General features: G+C 42.1%; 1 protein-coding gene across 4 annotated transcripts; it reads right to left on the bottom strand.

Moving 5' to 3' along the window:
- RBM17 (RNA binding motif protein 17) lies at window positions 282–14,337 on the bottom strand. Of its 4 annotated transcripts, XM_021384321.1 has the most exons (13): window positions 14,246–14,299; window positions 12,977–13,039; window positions 12,213–12,353; window positions 10,570–10,686; window positions 9,431–9,597; window positions 7,445–7,542; window positions 6,461–6,517; window positions 4,082–4,223; window positions 2,402–2,553; window positions 1,815–1,891; window positions 1,338–1,436; window positions 706–778; window positions 282–560 (listed from the first exon to the last, which is right to left on the bottom strand). In XM_021384321.1, exons 3-13 carry the CDS (start codon window positions 12,333–12,335, stop codon window positions 457–459), a joined length of 1,209 nt encoding a protein of 402 aa, XP_021239996.1. In that variant the 5' UTR covers window positions 12,336–12,353; window positions 12,977–13,039; window positions 14,246–14,299; the 3' UTR covers window positions 282–456. The 4 variants fall into 4 exon arrangements, with proteins under 4 accessions (XP_021239996.1, XP_021239995.1, XP_021239998.1 ...); XM_021384320.1 differs by lacking the exon at window positions 12,977–13,039 and having other exon boundaries at window positions 14,246–14,337; XM_021384323.1 differs by lacking the exon at window positions 12,977–13,039 and having other exon boundaries at window positions 1,815–1,888; window positions 14,246–14,337.

Raw genomic sequence — 15,098 nt, 5'->3', positions numbered from 1 at the left:
ACTCTGGCGTGCAGAGATGGAGGACTTATGAGCAAGAGAGATATCGGGAAAAAGAAGCATAATAGCACACAGTCCTTTTCCAAAGCTTCCCACTTACTGTGGATGCTGCACAGGGAAACCGTGAAGAAGCACCACAACAAGGAAAACAGGAATACAGACAAAGCACTTCCTCAGCAGTAGGTTTTCAAAATAATGAAGTCATGGATGAAAAGTTCAAAAAAACCAGGATTCCCAGAGCAATAAGCAGAACTGTGCAATTCAAAAACACACAGACGTGAATCTTAATTTCAAAGGGCTTTATATTACAAAAAATGAAGTCACAACGAATGCGAAAAATCCATTCAATGAGGCTTGTTTCCAGTCTGCTAGGAAAGCTACTTTCTCTTCTTTTTTTCCCAGCCTACTGCTGAAAACATGATTGCCAAAACAGTGACACCTCGAGCTAGATTTTTAAAATCAAACTTGCTCTGCCAGATCCAGTACTCTGAACTTGTCCAGGTTGTAGAAACAAGCCTTCACCACTCGGCCTCCGAAGTATCTTCCATTTAGATCCACAACAGCTACAATTGCAACAAAAAAACAGGTCAGCAAGCAGCAATTCAGTGACTAAAAATGTTGTGAGCTCAACAGTCGAACGAGTGAGACTGTTCAATCTCTTTGAAGAGGTGAACTCTGAAATTCATATGACGCAGTTTAGTAGCCTACCTTTAATTGCAGACTCAACCCGTTCGAACTCCAAAAATATTCTTACAGCTTCATCATCAGGGGCACCAGGAATCTGAAAGAAAACCCAGATGTGATTAGAACGGTAACAAAACCCGTTTTATGCAGCACTTCTTCACAAAAGTAGAACGTAAAATTAAGCCAATATAATTCAATTCTCCAGTTGCCTAAGGGAGGTTGAAGACTTTTAGTGAGAACTACTGGTGGTAGGTGGATGGTTGGACTGGATGACCTTGTAGGTCTTTTCCAACCCTGGTGATTCTATGACTCTATGACTGCTGAACTTGGGTCCTGTTTCTCTACGGAAATCTTTTAAATCAGCTAGGGTTAAAAGTTTCAGTAACCTAAACCTATAAGCATCTCAAAGTAAAAGATTAATTTAGCAGGAGGAACTAAAAAAGGTTCCAAAAGCACAACTCAAGGATTTTGCTATTTCTGACATTCAGAGTTTGCGCTTTACAAACATTGGAAACATAGAATCGCAACGTAACAAAGGACCCTTTGAAATCCTCTAATCTATGCTGCTCCTTCACAGGAGTAGTGTGCCAGGCATGAAAGACAAATGGCCAGTTCATTTTTGGAGTAGCCAGAACGAGAGACACATTCTCTCTTACCTCAAAGATGACACATTTCCCAACCTTGCCGTATTTTTCACATTCTTCCTTAGTTTCAACTTCTAGATCTTCATCCACCTCACCAGCACCCACCATATTCTGAAAGTTTAAACAATAAACGTAACTCGTTGGATGCAGTCTGAATAGACAATTATGTAGATAAATCACAGATGCATGCAACTGTGACCATGAATTATTTAAGCTATTGTCTACCAGGTCAAGAACCATTTTGTCACATTCCAGAGCCTAAACAGTTCCCTAATACTAAGACACCGTGACATGGTCACCGCATAATCTAAACCAATGTTGATTTACAGTCACAATTTGTATCAGAGGAAACAGATTTTCTCCACACACACTGAGCACCGTGTAGGTGCAGGTCAGAATTGTCCAAATTGTAACAGGAATGCAGGTTTTAGCACTTAGATCAGTCGTGCACGCTGCAAATACCAAGACACACCTTTAATCACAACTTACCCTTAGTAAGACCACTTTAGTTGGGCATTTCAGTATCTCAGTCAGTGGATTAGAGTCTGCTTTCTTGGCTGCGTCTGCTAGGAAGAGAAAAAAAGTTAATCATGGAATCATTTTAGACTAACGCTCACACGAAGGCTTTTAGCAGAATCTTACTGTTAGCCAACAGTGGAATGAAAGCCACTAAATATAGGTTTGTACTGGTGAGGAAGAGTATTTCAGATCTTGTAGCTACTTGGAAGGACAGCATGCAGAAAAATCACTGCTACAAAGATCACAGACAATGTACTGTTTCCTTGAGGGAAATCATTCATGAGTTCAAAACTGCTTCAGATCCACTAAGAATTAAAAACCAGATCTCCTGACTTCCAACACTTGTATTCATGCAGAAGTGCTGTCCTAGTAAGCGGAGATGCTGTCTCTGTATCAAACAACCGCAGGGAAACGAGGGCATTATCTAATGCACATGATAGGGAAAAAGCCAGCAGGAGTAAAAAAAAAAATAAAAAAATCCAGGAGCTCCCACTGAGCACAAACTATTATTTCCCACAATCATTTTTCACAAACTTATTGGTGGAAGACAAGATTACCTTTCTCTGTAGCATCACCAACAATGATCTTGCCACCCCTCTTGCTTGTTTTCTCTACAGAGAGTGCTGTGCTCAGCCCCTGTTCATGCTTTCCCAGCCCCTGGCCCTCTCTGAAACCATACTTCTGCATGATTTTATGAGCTACCGTCCCTCTGCAAAAAGAAAAGAACATTGGTTAGTAAAGGTTTCATTACCATTCATTTACATTATCATCACATTTCTCCAGAGTGTGCAAATACTCAAAGGTTGTTCATACTTTTCCAAACACATTCAAAGCTGTAGTAGCAGTGCAAGTCACACATTGTGCCAAGGTCCATCTAGCCCAGTTTCTTATCTTGGCCAGTAGCTGGTATCAAATGCTTGAGAGAAAAGGCAGATGTGGAACCATCTGCTTCCCACATTAGATCACGTTATACTACTTACTATTTTGAAGTCTGCATGAGTTCCAAAGCACACGGTTTTGCTAGCGCTTCCTATGACAAACCTGGATATTCTAAGTATTAATTGACATGCCTCTCCTTTCTGAATTTTCAAGAACTTACTAAGGTAATAATTCTATTAAAGGTACCATCTTTGCTGGCATTTCTTTGGAGCACATAGCTGCTGTCCAGGCATAAAAGAAATGTCATGGCACAGTAATTTACACCACAGTAAATAATCTACACTAAGTCACCTCCGCTTTACCAAGAGGCATATAAGATTGCACAGAAAACATTGCATCAGTGACTACATGGCACATACAAAGGCCTGGCTATGTAAAGCTTGAAAGCTGAAACACTAAGCCACAGAATAAACAGTAGTCAATTGTACAGTCAAAATGATTTTTTATAACAGCACCTCCTCCAGTGAAGTGAAGGTCCCAGGGTAGTGCTAACTAGAGGTGGTAGCAGTATGTAAGTGGGTCCACCAGCACTACTTCAGTTACATGGTTGTTTATTTTCTTAACATTGCCCAGAAAAATGATGTTTCTATTGAACAACGGATTGAAAAAAACTGTCTCCAAAAATAAATGTAGTGTAACAATGTAATAAACTCCACTTCTATGGCTGTGATCGTCCCGCATGCAGTTCGGATCTCACCGGGTCTGCTCTTCTGTAACACCCAATCTGACTGGGAAGAGGGCACACAGCTAACCATCACACCTCTCAAATGAGGTCTCGGGGCTATTTTTAACCATCCATTTGACTTCACTTTGCCACCACTGTAGAAACACAAGCATCACACACAGCACGAACCCGAGGCAGAAAAGTAAACGGCCAGATTTGCAAACACAGCTGCCGCCACATTCATGCAAATATGCTTTGAATTTCTCAAGAAACAAACCGGAGTTGAAATAGGTACATAACAAAATTAGGACAAAGTTAGAAAAGAAACCTACTGGAACAAGCCATCTTTGCTCTCCTGTGGACTACATCAGCTTGGACTGTACAACCCATAAACACTTCACGCTGGAACGTGGCTTCAGAACTTGTCTTAAAAACACTGCCACCTCAAATGCATTTCTCTCATTCAAGTGAATCCACTGCTTCTTCTGTATCCTGTCAGTTATGTCTACAGGCACTCAGACTAACCATATACATAAATGTGTTATTTATCTCTACTGACAGCTATTTTAACTTTTCATTCCTGACACTTTATAATGCTTTTTTTCCACCCAGTGTAAATATGTCCAACATTTACCCCATGTTAGCAAGGAACGAGTTGCTAGGTCCTGTGGGGGAACGAGGTCTGTCTGGCTCATCGTACACTGGAGGAGGAATGGCTGCTTTGGAAGATGGTGCCCGAGGTCTTGACTCATCTTCATATGGGAATGATGCTACAGCTGAAGGAAAAAAAAAAGAGACATTTCCTTTTCACTAAAATATGTTGCATGTTACCAATGCTAGAATACCACGCTTTCAATCTTAGCTCATTTAGAGAAAGACCTCTGTTTGCAAGTTGTACCTTTTCTGCTTTATACAAAAACATTTTTCACATGAACCCAAACCAGAAGAATGTTTCCTATGCACACAGAGATTTAACATCCCCTTATCTTCTTCCCTTGCCCCAAGATTTAAACTTTGAGTTATTCTGGATTTTTGTCACAGAACAAATAATGGGTTTGTATACACGTCATGCATGTCTAAGTCTGTAACGCATTCATTAACCTCTTACTTATCACACTGAGAAAAACATTAAGCAGCCACCTGCACTACAGTGAGTCTATCCAGACAGAGGACAAACAAATTTAAAGCTCCATTCATCAGGAACACAATTATGACATTATGTCAGTACACACACCTAAAGGACTGTCAAGAAAGCATGCTGTACATTTCCACAAAGGAGAAATCAGTGTTCCAAGAAGAACCAGCACAACTCAAAACATTTATAGTCTTAAGAGATCTCACTGATAATTTCTGAACTAACACAGTACGAGAAAGAGACATATATCATACAGATTAGATTAGGTTACTGTCTTCCACTGAGAAGTCAAATTGAAAAATGTAAAAAAAAAAACAAAAAACACACGAAAATCTACAGTACATTGAAGAAAATACACAGAACACACTTTTGAGTGTATTTATGGCCTTATAAACTGAATTCATATCAAATTATCTTACTGTGAACTACTGTTTATATCCTTCCCTATCCTACTACGTCATACGTGAAGTTTGAGAAAGCAAAAAGAAAATACTATTTAGAATCAGAGCACGTGGAGTTGAAAAGGACCCACAAGGATTCAAGTCCAGCACCTGGATCCACCCAGGACCACCCAAAATCCAAACCCTAGGTCTGAGAGCATTGCCCAAATACCTCTTAACTCTGGCAGCTCAGTGCCACCCTCTGTTGCAGAGCCTTCCCCTAACACCCCCTGCCCCTCCCCTGACACAGCTCCATGCCGTTCCCTCGGGCCCTGTTGCTGTCACAGAGAGCAGAGCTCAGTGCTGCCCCTCTGCTCCTTGTGGGCCGCCATGGGATGGGCTGAACTGCTGCACTTCTGCTACAGCACTATTTTCTGAGGTTCTTCCAGTCTAGCTTTGGGTGTCAAGTAACAAGCAGCACAAAGATTTCTTTGTAAGTTCATCTCACAGAGCTCTCCCCTCAGGATATTTCTACCATTTCCAGCCTATATTTATTTTTCCTTGACTCTACTCAATTGCTCCTAATTATTTACTCCAAACAACTTCTTTCTGTTTCTTGTGTTTACGCACTTCAAATGCTTTCACTATTATATCATTCACTTACACTGCCAAGCTTCAATTTTTTTTACTTAAATCTTCTTTCAAATAAAATCTGGAAAGCCCTTTATGTGTACAACTTAATTATTTTTAAGGACGTAAAACAATGAACAGCACATTGCGTAATTTAAAAACTTAAAACACAGACATACAAAAAAAAAAAAACCCTGAGCATTTTGTTCTTACAGCAACATTATGCCACCTAGTGGAATACTGCAGTCTTCAACCTGAATTCATTGAGGACAACCCCGGTGCACACGCTTCAACAGATATTATTTGCATTATCTCTTACCAGTAAAGTGGAAATAGGAACTTATTTTTTGTCTCCAAAGCAAGACCTTCACCCTGCTCATGCACAGACCCAGCAGATGATATTTGCTAAAGAGGATTTTTCTGAGTGCTCTTAGGGTATTCCTCAAATTTGAAAAGTTGTGTTTGCAGTGCACAACCACTGCTTTAGAGAAGGGTCATTCAGAAAGCAACTCCGAAAGCAAAGGACAATGGAAAAATTCTCTCTTCATACCACTGAAGTTTTTCATCCATCTGTCTGCAACGTCACCATTTTTTACACCACAAATGAGTGACTGGACACAGTTACAACAGACCAGCCTGCTAAACCACTTCTCCAGCTACACAGTAAGAATCCTTTAGAATAGAGACAGGAAACAGTAATATTACAGGTTCCTCACAGCCTCCTTGCAGTCAGTAAACAACTAGTACAGGTCATTGGGCAAGAAAGAATTCCATGTAAAGAATAGCAGGATGACTTAATTGAATAGAAAGCCGAGTGAGAATTAAGCCATATTACTGGTTTTAGAGAACAGGATTTTGTTGTACTTACGTTCTTTGTCTTTCTCGACCAGAGAAGTGGGTGGTGCAATAGCAGCTCCTCCCATACCTGTGAGTAAAAGGGAAGAGAACATGGCTGTGTGATTAGGTTCTGCTGCTTGGAACGGCTGCACTGAGACTTAACACAGCTGCTGACTCCTTGCCAGCCAGCTGCTAACGTACATCACCGTCAACAGAAAAGCAGCAGCAAGAGCGTGAGCGATACGAATGAAAAGCACATCAAAGAAGACAAGATCAGACTGCAATCATGTTCTACACGTTGTTTCTAGAGTAAACATATTTCACAGAATTGCAAAATTAAAGGCTACAAGGGAAGCAAGCCTTCAGTTCTAGAACTGTTCAATTAAGCCAATACTCTGCTCAAGCTTAACAACACTTTTCGTAAGAGTGCAGTACAAAGCCCCTTCCCTATTTTAACACGCAGCATTTTAAGGCAGTCACCAACTTCCAAGGCAGAACAAAGATTCTGCATGCCCCTGTCAAAAATTTACTTTTCTAAAACAAAAACAAAAAACCAGACCTGAATTATTCACTATAATCTCGTGGTTGAGAAGAAGGAAATTTCATTTTGTTTATGCTAAGATACCATCCCGACACATATTTTGCTAACTAGTTCTAAGAGCATTCAAATAACAACAACAACAGGAATGGCAAGCACCAGTAGTGAAAGCTCAACGGTGATTCTCATGGCTTCATTTTATCCCACACTTCCCCTTCTCTCCTGGAATCTACACCACGCATAAAGTTAAAATAGGTATTGACAAAGTTATTTGTGGCTTTCCACACCCTCCACAAGAAAAAAAAAAACATTGTATTGAAATAGTTGTTATGTAATAAAACGCTGGGTTTCTTCTAATGGCTCCAAAGTTAACAATACGCTTCTCAGCTGACAAAATGCATTAAAACAGGACTGGGACCACATCCTCCTCCTCTCTACTTTTCTTTCCTCTATTAAGAAAATAAACAGCTCCCTTACTTCTTTTTCTTCTCTCCCTTTCATAATCTTCATCTTCGTCAGAATCTGGATCCGGTCTTCTTGAAAACCCACTGGCTTCATGTCTGTCTTTACGTCTTCTAGGAGACACAGCGAGTTAGGATAAGAAACAATCCAAGTCAATTCTGCTTTAACTCATGGTACTACCTTTGCCATGTGATTTGGCCAATTGGATTAGCATTTTATAATGAGTCTTCCACGAAAGCGTAAGTAAACACCTTTACTTTTAGTGTTTTTGTTGGTTTGTCTGCTTTTACCCATATTCTTTTTTGTGAAACATAAAATGCATTCAAAACAAGATCATTTTCCACTTGCAAATCAATCAAGGATAAAGTATGGAAACGAGGAAGCCTATGAATAAATCCAGTCCAAACTGATGCACTAACTGAAAGACGACAGTGGAAGAGGTGCTGGATGCAAGCAAGAGGAAGGTAGCAGAGACATGAATTCATCATCCTGCATTGAAGAGAATCCCTTTCAAATTCCCAAAGGCTATCTGAAGCAATGATTCATCAGTCAGTTTTAAAATCCTCACATTTAAACATCAAATTTTTGAGAGCTTAGCTTGACAATCAAAATAAGATCCTGGCAAGTACGTAAAAGCTAATGTTTAGGTGGAAGATGCTTCAAGAATTGCTTGCACTTCAAATGTTACTTACTGTGATAATGCAATTAATCATTTTATTACTTTTTCTAAAGTATTTTTCCTCCAAAATAAACAGCACAGCTTGGGGCATGAGTCAGATCTCATTTCCAGCACAGCCAACAAAACTATGCTGGAAGATGATAAAAACAGCAGTTCTATTGAACCAGGCAAAACTTCTGAGTCCCTACACTGTGAACATAAAACATATGTACTCTGTTCAATCACCTAGGTTATCACAAAGCATAAACCCGACCCAACTTGGGCTGATGACAGATTGTTTTCCTAAATTTAATTTAAAGCTTACTGTGTATTTTTCATTTCCTCTCTAACTCTCTATAGAGAGACCAACCTCTCGGCCTACATGCAAGAAGTTACAACCTTGACTAAACAGCAATCAGCACTGAAGCTGTGGAAATGATAGCCCGGATTTCTGAGCTCTTGCATGCTAGTTAAAGAGAAGACAGAGTAGGCCAAATAACTATCAATATTAATTTCCACACTCTTCAGAAGTGGATAGAATATCCCCACTGTAACTCCACAGACTTCATGATTCATACTCTGATGAAACTGCTTACTATCTGCACTTAGAATAAGCAAGTGTAATCTTATTGCCTGGCTGGCAGATGTTTTACCACCTATTTCAACGGGACACTGAATCTGCATTCAACACCTTTAATAAGATTAAAGAGATTTCTTATCCCACAGAAAGAGCACTGAGCTACTTAAAAGTTAGTATTCTTTTGTCCAGACACAAAAGAGAAAGAAATACCCAATTAATGTACTTAAACTGAATGCAGAATATGAAGCAAATAATAGGCAACTATGCCTCGTAAAGGCAGTGCTAGCTTTGTCTTTAAAACTGAAATGAATTCATAGGTCGGTCAGAAGGATGTAAAAGCAGAAAAGATGATTTATCACTGTGTGTTGAAAGGTATTTCTGATGTCAGGTTCCACTTACATGAAATAACTCTAAAACACCTGTGAGGTCAGGGTCTGGTACTGATGCATAAAGTACCAAAATACCACTGCTACTACTGAAATACAGTAATTGCAGAAAAAATATATAAGGGTCTTTCAGCTTTCCCATTACAAGCCAAAGAGGCTGTAAACACCATCAATCCTACGACTTCTGTGCTGTTAGACAATTTTAGGAAGAGAATTAAGACACGTAAATAAGAAAAATGGCGCTCGTTTCTGCACACATACAATATTCTTTGCTAAACCTGAAGAAATTCAGGGGGATAAAACCAAACAGGTGTATATTTAACAACCTATTCTTTAGCTAATGGTCAGTATGCCATACGTTCAAGCAAAAGCCTTACTTTTCTCTCTCTTCAATCTCCTTTTGCCTCTCCAGCTCACGCTGCCGCTGTCGTTCCTCCCTTTGCCGCTTCACCACCTTCTCATAATCATTTGGAAACATAGGATCATACTCATCTGCCAAAGGAATCAATACATCTCCTGCAGAAAACCCACTAGGTACGGGATCCTTAAAAGAGAAAAAGGACAACAGTGATGTCAGCTGAGATCTGAAAACAACAGAATCAACAACTCAACTCCTAACTTCCATAACAGCAGATAATATCCCAATCCTGCTGGCATTTGAATACATCTTTGCTTTACCTCGAAACATTTCGCCCAGTCTTTCCCTATCTATGAATTTTTCTATGAAGGAAGAATTCCCTGACCAAACAAAGCAGCAGCAAATCAGGGTGGACAAGAGTTTTTCAATACTCCTTTGTTCATGTTAGGAAACATATCTTGATGTTGCAGCCGTCTACAAGGGGTTACTCCCACGCAACGCCGTCAGTTCTTTTGTCACTGTTTGCTATAAACACGACACCAACAAAGGTAGACACACTGCTCTTCTGTCATCTGACAGGCCATCCGGAAGCAATTCCTTACTGTGCAGGTGAGAGTGCAGTGGAACAGGCTGCCCAGAGAGATGGTGGAGTCCTGCATCCTGGAGAACTTCCAAAGTAACCTGCACATGGTCCTGGGCAACCTGCTCTGTGTGTCCCTGCTTGAGTACAGGTGCTGGACCAGATGACCTCCAAGGGCTCCTTCCAGCCATAACCATGTCACTGTGGTAACTATTCCACATCATCACACAAGCCCAGTTCCAACACCGGTGCAATCACAATTAGCTTCATTATTGACCTGACCAAACCACCATTTCGTGAAGTATTTTGAAGCCGTCCAGGAGAAATATGTTAGGAGCAATGTTTTATTTTAACTGTGCATTCATCTGGATGCTTCCACGTTGTACCACGTGGAAGTCTGTAAAAAGTTGAAATGCTCTTTAATTTAAGAACCTCAGAGCTGAGGTTCCAATTTTGGAAAACAATCAGTTCTTTTACCACTTGGAAAGATCACTGGCAAATAAAATGCAGATGGCAGTCAAAGAATTCCAATTCAGAAACATTTGTTAACAGATGGAGTCTATCTGTTTTGTTCTTACCTTTAACCCAGCTGCTACGTGAGGCGGTGTGTCCACGATCTGTCTCTCATCAGAAGAGCTACCTCGTTTCAGGTCAATCACTGGGGCAAGCACTGTTGTTTGTTTGGTTCTTTGACTCTGAAAAGCAGCCAAAATATAAAACGTCTAAAAAAAAAAAAAGCTATGAAAAGAGTCTTCTGTTTTATAGAAAAGACACAAAGGTAAGAAAATAGCTTCATTTGTAGCCTCAATGCTGACACCTCTGATTTCTTTTATAAAGGATAAAAAACACTGTCTCAAATCCTGCACTGTGCAAAGCTCAGTATATCGTTTTTCTTAACTTTACCAACTCAAAGCAATCCTCACCATTTCTAATGAACCTTGATGTGGGTAATTCAGTTTATTTCCTATTTTAGTGGTGGCAAAGGCCAGCTCAGCTCTGAGCCAGATGTTTGCCAACCGTGGTTATAGAACTGCTACACAAACACGCATCTGATGCAACACTTCAAATTCAAATTCAGTTAAACCAGTGCACACCTTCCTCTTTTTAAGCAAAAGAGAGCAGACTTTGCTTGTGCATGCACTAAACCATACAGCAATAGGTGAATGCTTTGCATTAGGTTGAAAACCACACATTGGAATTTCAGGGGATCTCTTCAGATAAGGCTGAACCCAGCGGATTTTTTTCCAAGAAGGGTCTTAAACCCACTCTAAAGATATGTTTTACCATCTAATAAAATATATCAATCCATTTTATATTCTCCAGTTTTCAATCTTATTTTATTCTTCTAGTACTGTTATTCTATTTGCACATATACAGACAAAGAAAATACCTAACACAGCAGCTTCATTTCACTCATGCAGGTTGCTCCAGCTAACAGCAAAATGCTGCTGTCAATTCTAGCAGCGTAAAGCAGCAGTAATTCCAATGAAAAAATGCCACATCTGAGCAATTATGCCATATCTGTACCAGTATTTATGTAATCTTACTCTAGACCTTACAGATCACAGGGAACATACACACATCTTGCATGAATCAAACACAATAACAGCACTGTGTAAAGCAATGAGGTGAAATACTGTCACAATAGAGCAGAAAATGGCTCTGTTACAGTTTAAGCTCAAGGAATTGGCTTGTACCCCTTTTCCCTTCCAGGTACACGCATAATTTCTCTAATAATTTTTAATGCACAATGATTTGTACATTAGCACTTAAGGCCCTTTAAACAGAAAGCATAAAATGATGCAGATGTGTAAGTAACAAAACCCTACAAAGAACGACCAATAAACAGTACTGACAACTTCTAAATTGCAGTGTGACCTTTACTTACACTTTAAACAAGAAAAAAAATAATGAACCTCATCATCTTCCAAGTTAAATTTGAACATCAGCTTCTGGCTCAGGTAGTAACAAGATCTGAGGCTCACAGCACACACACCAATTCTTTGTTCAATTTTCATCTTGCAAGACTTCCTAGAACAGACCTGAAGGAACAGGCATCTTGTGCCCTCCACCCGTTTTGGGAGGCCCCTTGCTACAAACCCACAGACAACTGCTAACAAAATCACCTCCAATCTGTATTCTAAGGTCGTGAACTCGCCCCAGCGATCTGAGCAGGGAAGAATCTTTAATAACAAGAAGCAAAATTAGGAAGAGACTGTACCTTTGCTTGAGTGAGAGCTGCCTTCTTCACCTGCAGTTGAGACTGCAGCAGTTTGAAGTTTTTAGACCAGCCTTCTGTTTTGGAATCGCTGGTCTCAACTCCCAAGTCATCGTAAAGTGACATTTTCTCTTCAATTTAAAACTAGAAAACAACAACCATAACAAATAAATCAGATGATGTAATGAATCTATGTTCAGCACCCAGTTGCTGCTATTTCAAGTGTGACTGAACATCACATTTTTAAATATCCTTTTTTCCAAGCCAGAGAGAATTCTAAGCAATAACACTGTTTTTTTAATGCACAGTAGCAGATATACAGGACTACAAGTAAGACTGTGCAAAAAAAACCACTTCAAAGGTAATGAGTACTCTTCAAAGGTTGATGGGTGATAAAAACATCCTAAATTTACGTTTTTCGCACTGTATGTCAATCATTTCAAGCTCTGAAGTCGCACTGTACCCCAGACCAATATTTGGAGATTTACAACGAAGTTCAACGTCATGTGCAACACAATCCTCAGAACTTCAAGATGCAGACAGAATTATTCTCTGCTGACATTAAAAGTTATCTGCACAAACATATCAACACTTCATTCTCCTTCTTAGATATTCCTACTTTTTGCCTCAGGCTCAAAAAGAGTATCTTATTGCAACTGTATTTGCCAGAGTATTTTCACCTTTAAAAGCCTCACAAACACACAGACGTGCATGTATATAAAATTAGCAAAACAACATCAGCAGCAACATGAAATGAAATACATCACCTTGTCCGTTACTTCATCTAGCATGAAAGGTAGAAGGGAAAATGTGAATATAAACACTATCACCTGTGGAATGTAAGGGCATTATTTAGTCTCTTAAGTCTCTAGACTACAGTCTGTCCTGCCAAAAGCTTTAATTTTTCTTTTTAATTTACTGCAGTATTACTGATGAACAGTCTGCAGTGAAATCTTATAGACTCATAAGCAAGATCTTGCTTCCACAGATCTGACAGGGAACTCTGCATACAGGTGTTTGATGCTTAAGATATATCTGAGATGCATTTAAACCTATGGGAAAAGTCTCAGGTGCAGCTGACAGCAAGCCCCAAAGGGGTCACGCTCAGCAAAAATAAAAGACAAATAAATGAGGTTTTATCTTGCAGCGGAATAGGAACAGCCAGGGCTCAGTAGAACAGAGTTCACTGCAAGATACTGGAGAAGACAGGACTGGGGGGTTATTGCACATATGGGCATGAGGAATGCCATACATACAGGAACACAACACGCAGGGGAACAAGGTGAGAGCAGGGTGAGAACAAGGTTAGAACACGAATTCCTGACTGCCACAGGGAAGTGCAGTCTGTGAATCATAGAATGGCTTGGGTTGCACGGGACCCCAAGGATCACTCAGTTCCAACCCCTCCTGCCACAGGCAGGGCCACCAACCTCCAGATCTGGTACTGGACCAGACTGCCCAGGGCCCCATCCAACCTGGCCTTGAACACCTCCAGGGAGGGAGCACCCACAGCCTCTGTGTGCAGCCTGCTCCAGCACCTCACCAGTCCCTCTGTAAAAAAAACTCCCCGGGACATCCAACCTAAACCTTCCTTGAGCTTAAAACTATTCCCCCTCGTCCTATCACTATCAATTCTGGGCCAGATAACACACGCTTGGGGTATGTTACTCAACACGTATAGATAGAGAAAAAAGGACTTTGTGCCTCCAATTCGAAGGGGATGGGCTGCAGCACAACGGGGGTCGAGGCAGCAAACGCAAGGCCTGTACCCAGGCCCACACAAGCTGCAGGCCGCCGTTCCTGCCCCGCGGGCGGGCAGAGGGCCGAGGCCGTGATGCAGACAGGCCGCGCAGCGGGGCTCAGGGGCCCGACCCCCCCCCACCCTAGGCCTACACCGCTCTGAGGGCAGCAACCCGCGGCCGAGGACCTCCTCCCACCCCACCCACCTCTACGCCTTCCCTCCCCGCACCCTCGAGACACGGAGCGGGCTCCCCGGGCGGGATGCGCCGGCCGGGGCCCAGCCTCCCGCTGCTCACCCGTCACCGCGCCGCCGCCATGAGCCGGCCGCTAAGGCAGCCGGGAACGAGCTCCCCTCACGGCGTCCACGCATGCGCGCTGCCGCCCGCTCCGCTCAGCCAATGGTGAGCCGACCGAGCCGCGGTAGCGCCGCCCTTATAGCGCCCCCTGGCGGTTGGAGGAGGGAGCGGCATCCCTCGCCTCCATCCTCCCTCCTCCCTCCCAGTTTCGCCCCAGTGTACACCAGTATGGTGCTGGCGAGGGACCCCTGCAGAGGCAACCTCAGTCCTGTCTCCCCCCATCTCTGCGGCCTCAGGGAGGGTGCTTTCTGATGCGGGAGGAGTCACTGCCGTTCCTGACATCCCTCTGCAACCGGAGGGCTTACAGTGGAAGCCACTCCCACCAACCGGGGTGCCCCCAGGGCAAGATCCTACACAGACTGAAATAAAACGGTGTTTTTGGAGTTTCTGGCACGGTCGAGACACTTGGGTAGGACTGCCCAGTGATACTGGCAAGTGGAGCGGGCAGCAATGGCTTGCGCAGCCCTCAGGTCGCTCAGCTGCTCCCCACAATGTGAGGACAGCGTGCACGTCAGACTGCGTATGTCCAGGCTGTGTATGTCAGGATGTGTACACCTGGCTTCACAGCACAGCCTTTGGGAAGCAGGACGGAGCAGGGTGCAGCCAGCTGGGCGCTGGGGACGAGCTCTGCACTGCATTCATGCTCTGGTTGCCATTGGAGGTGTGAAGTTCACCGGTTAGTGGGCATGGTGGGGATGGGCTGATGGTTGGACTAGATGGTCTTAGTGGTCTTTTCCAACCTTAAAGATTCTATGAAAGCATGGAAATAGTGACAAACAGAGCAAAACAAAAC

The sequence above is a fragment of the Numida meleagris genome, chromosome 1 (genome assembly GCF_002078875.1).
Source record: "Numida meleagris isolate 19003 breed g44 Domestic line chromosome 1, NumMel1.0, whole genome shotgun sequence".
Lineage (NCBI taxonomy): Eukaryota > Metazoa > Chordata > Aves > Galliformes > Numididae > Numida > Numida meleagris.
The sequence above is the reverse complement of the archived record's forward strand: the minus strand, read 5'-3'. Positions and strand labels throughout refer to the sequence as shown.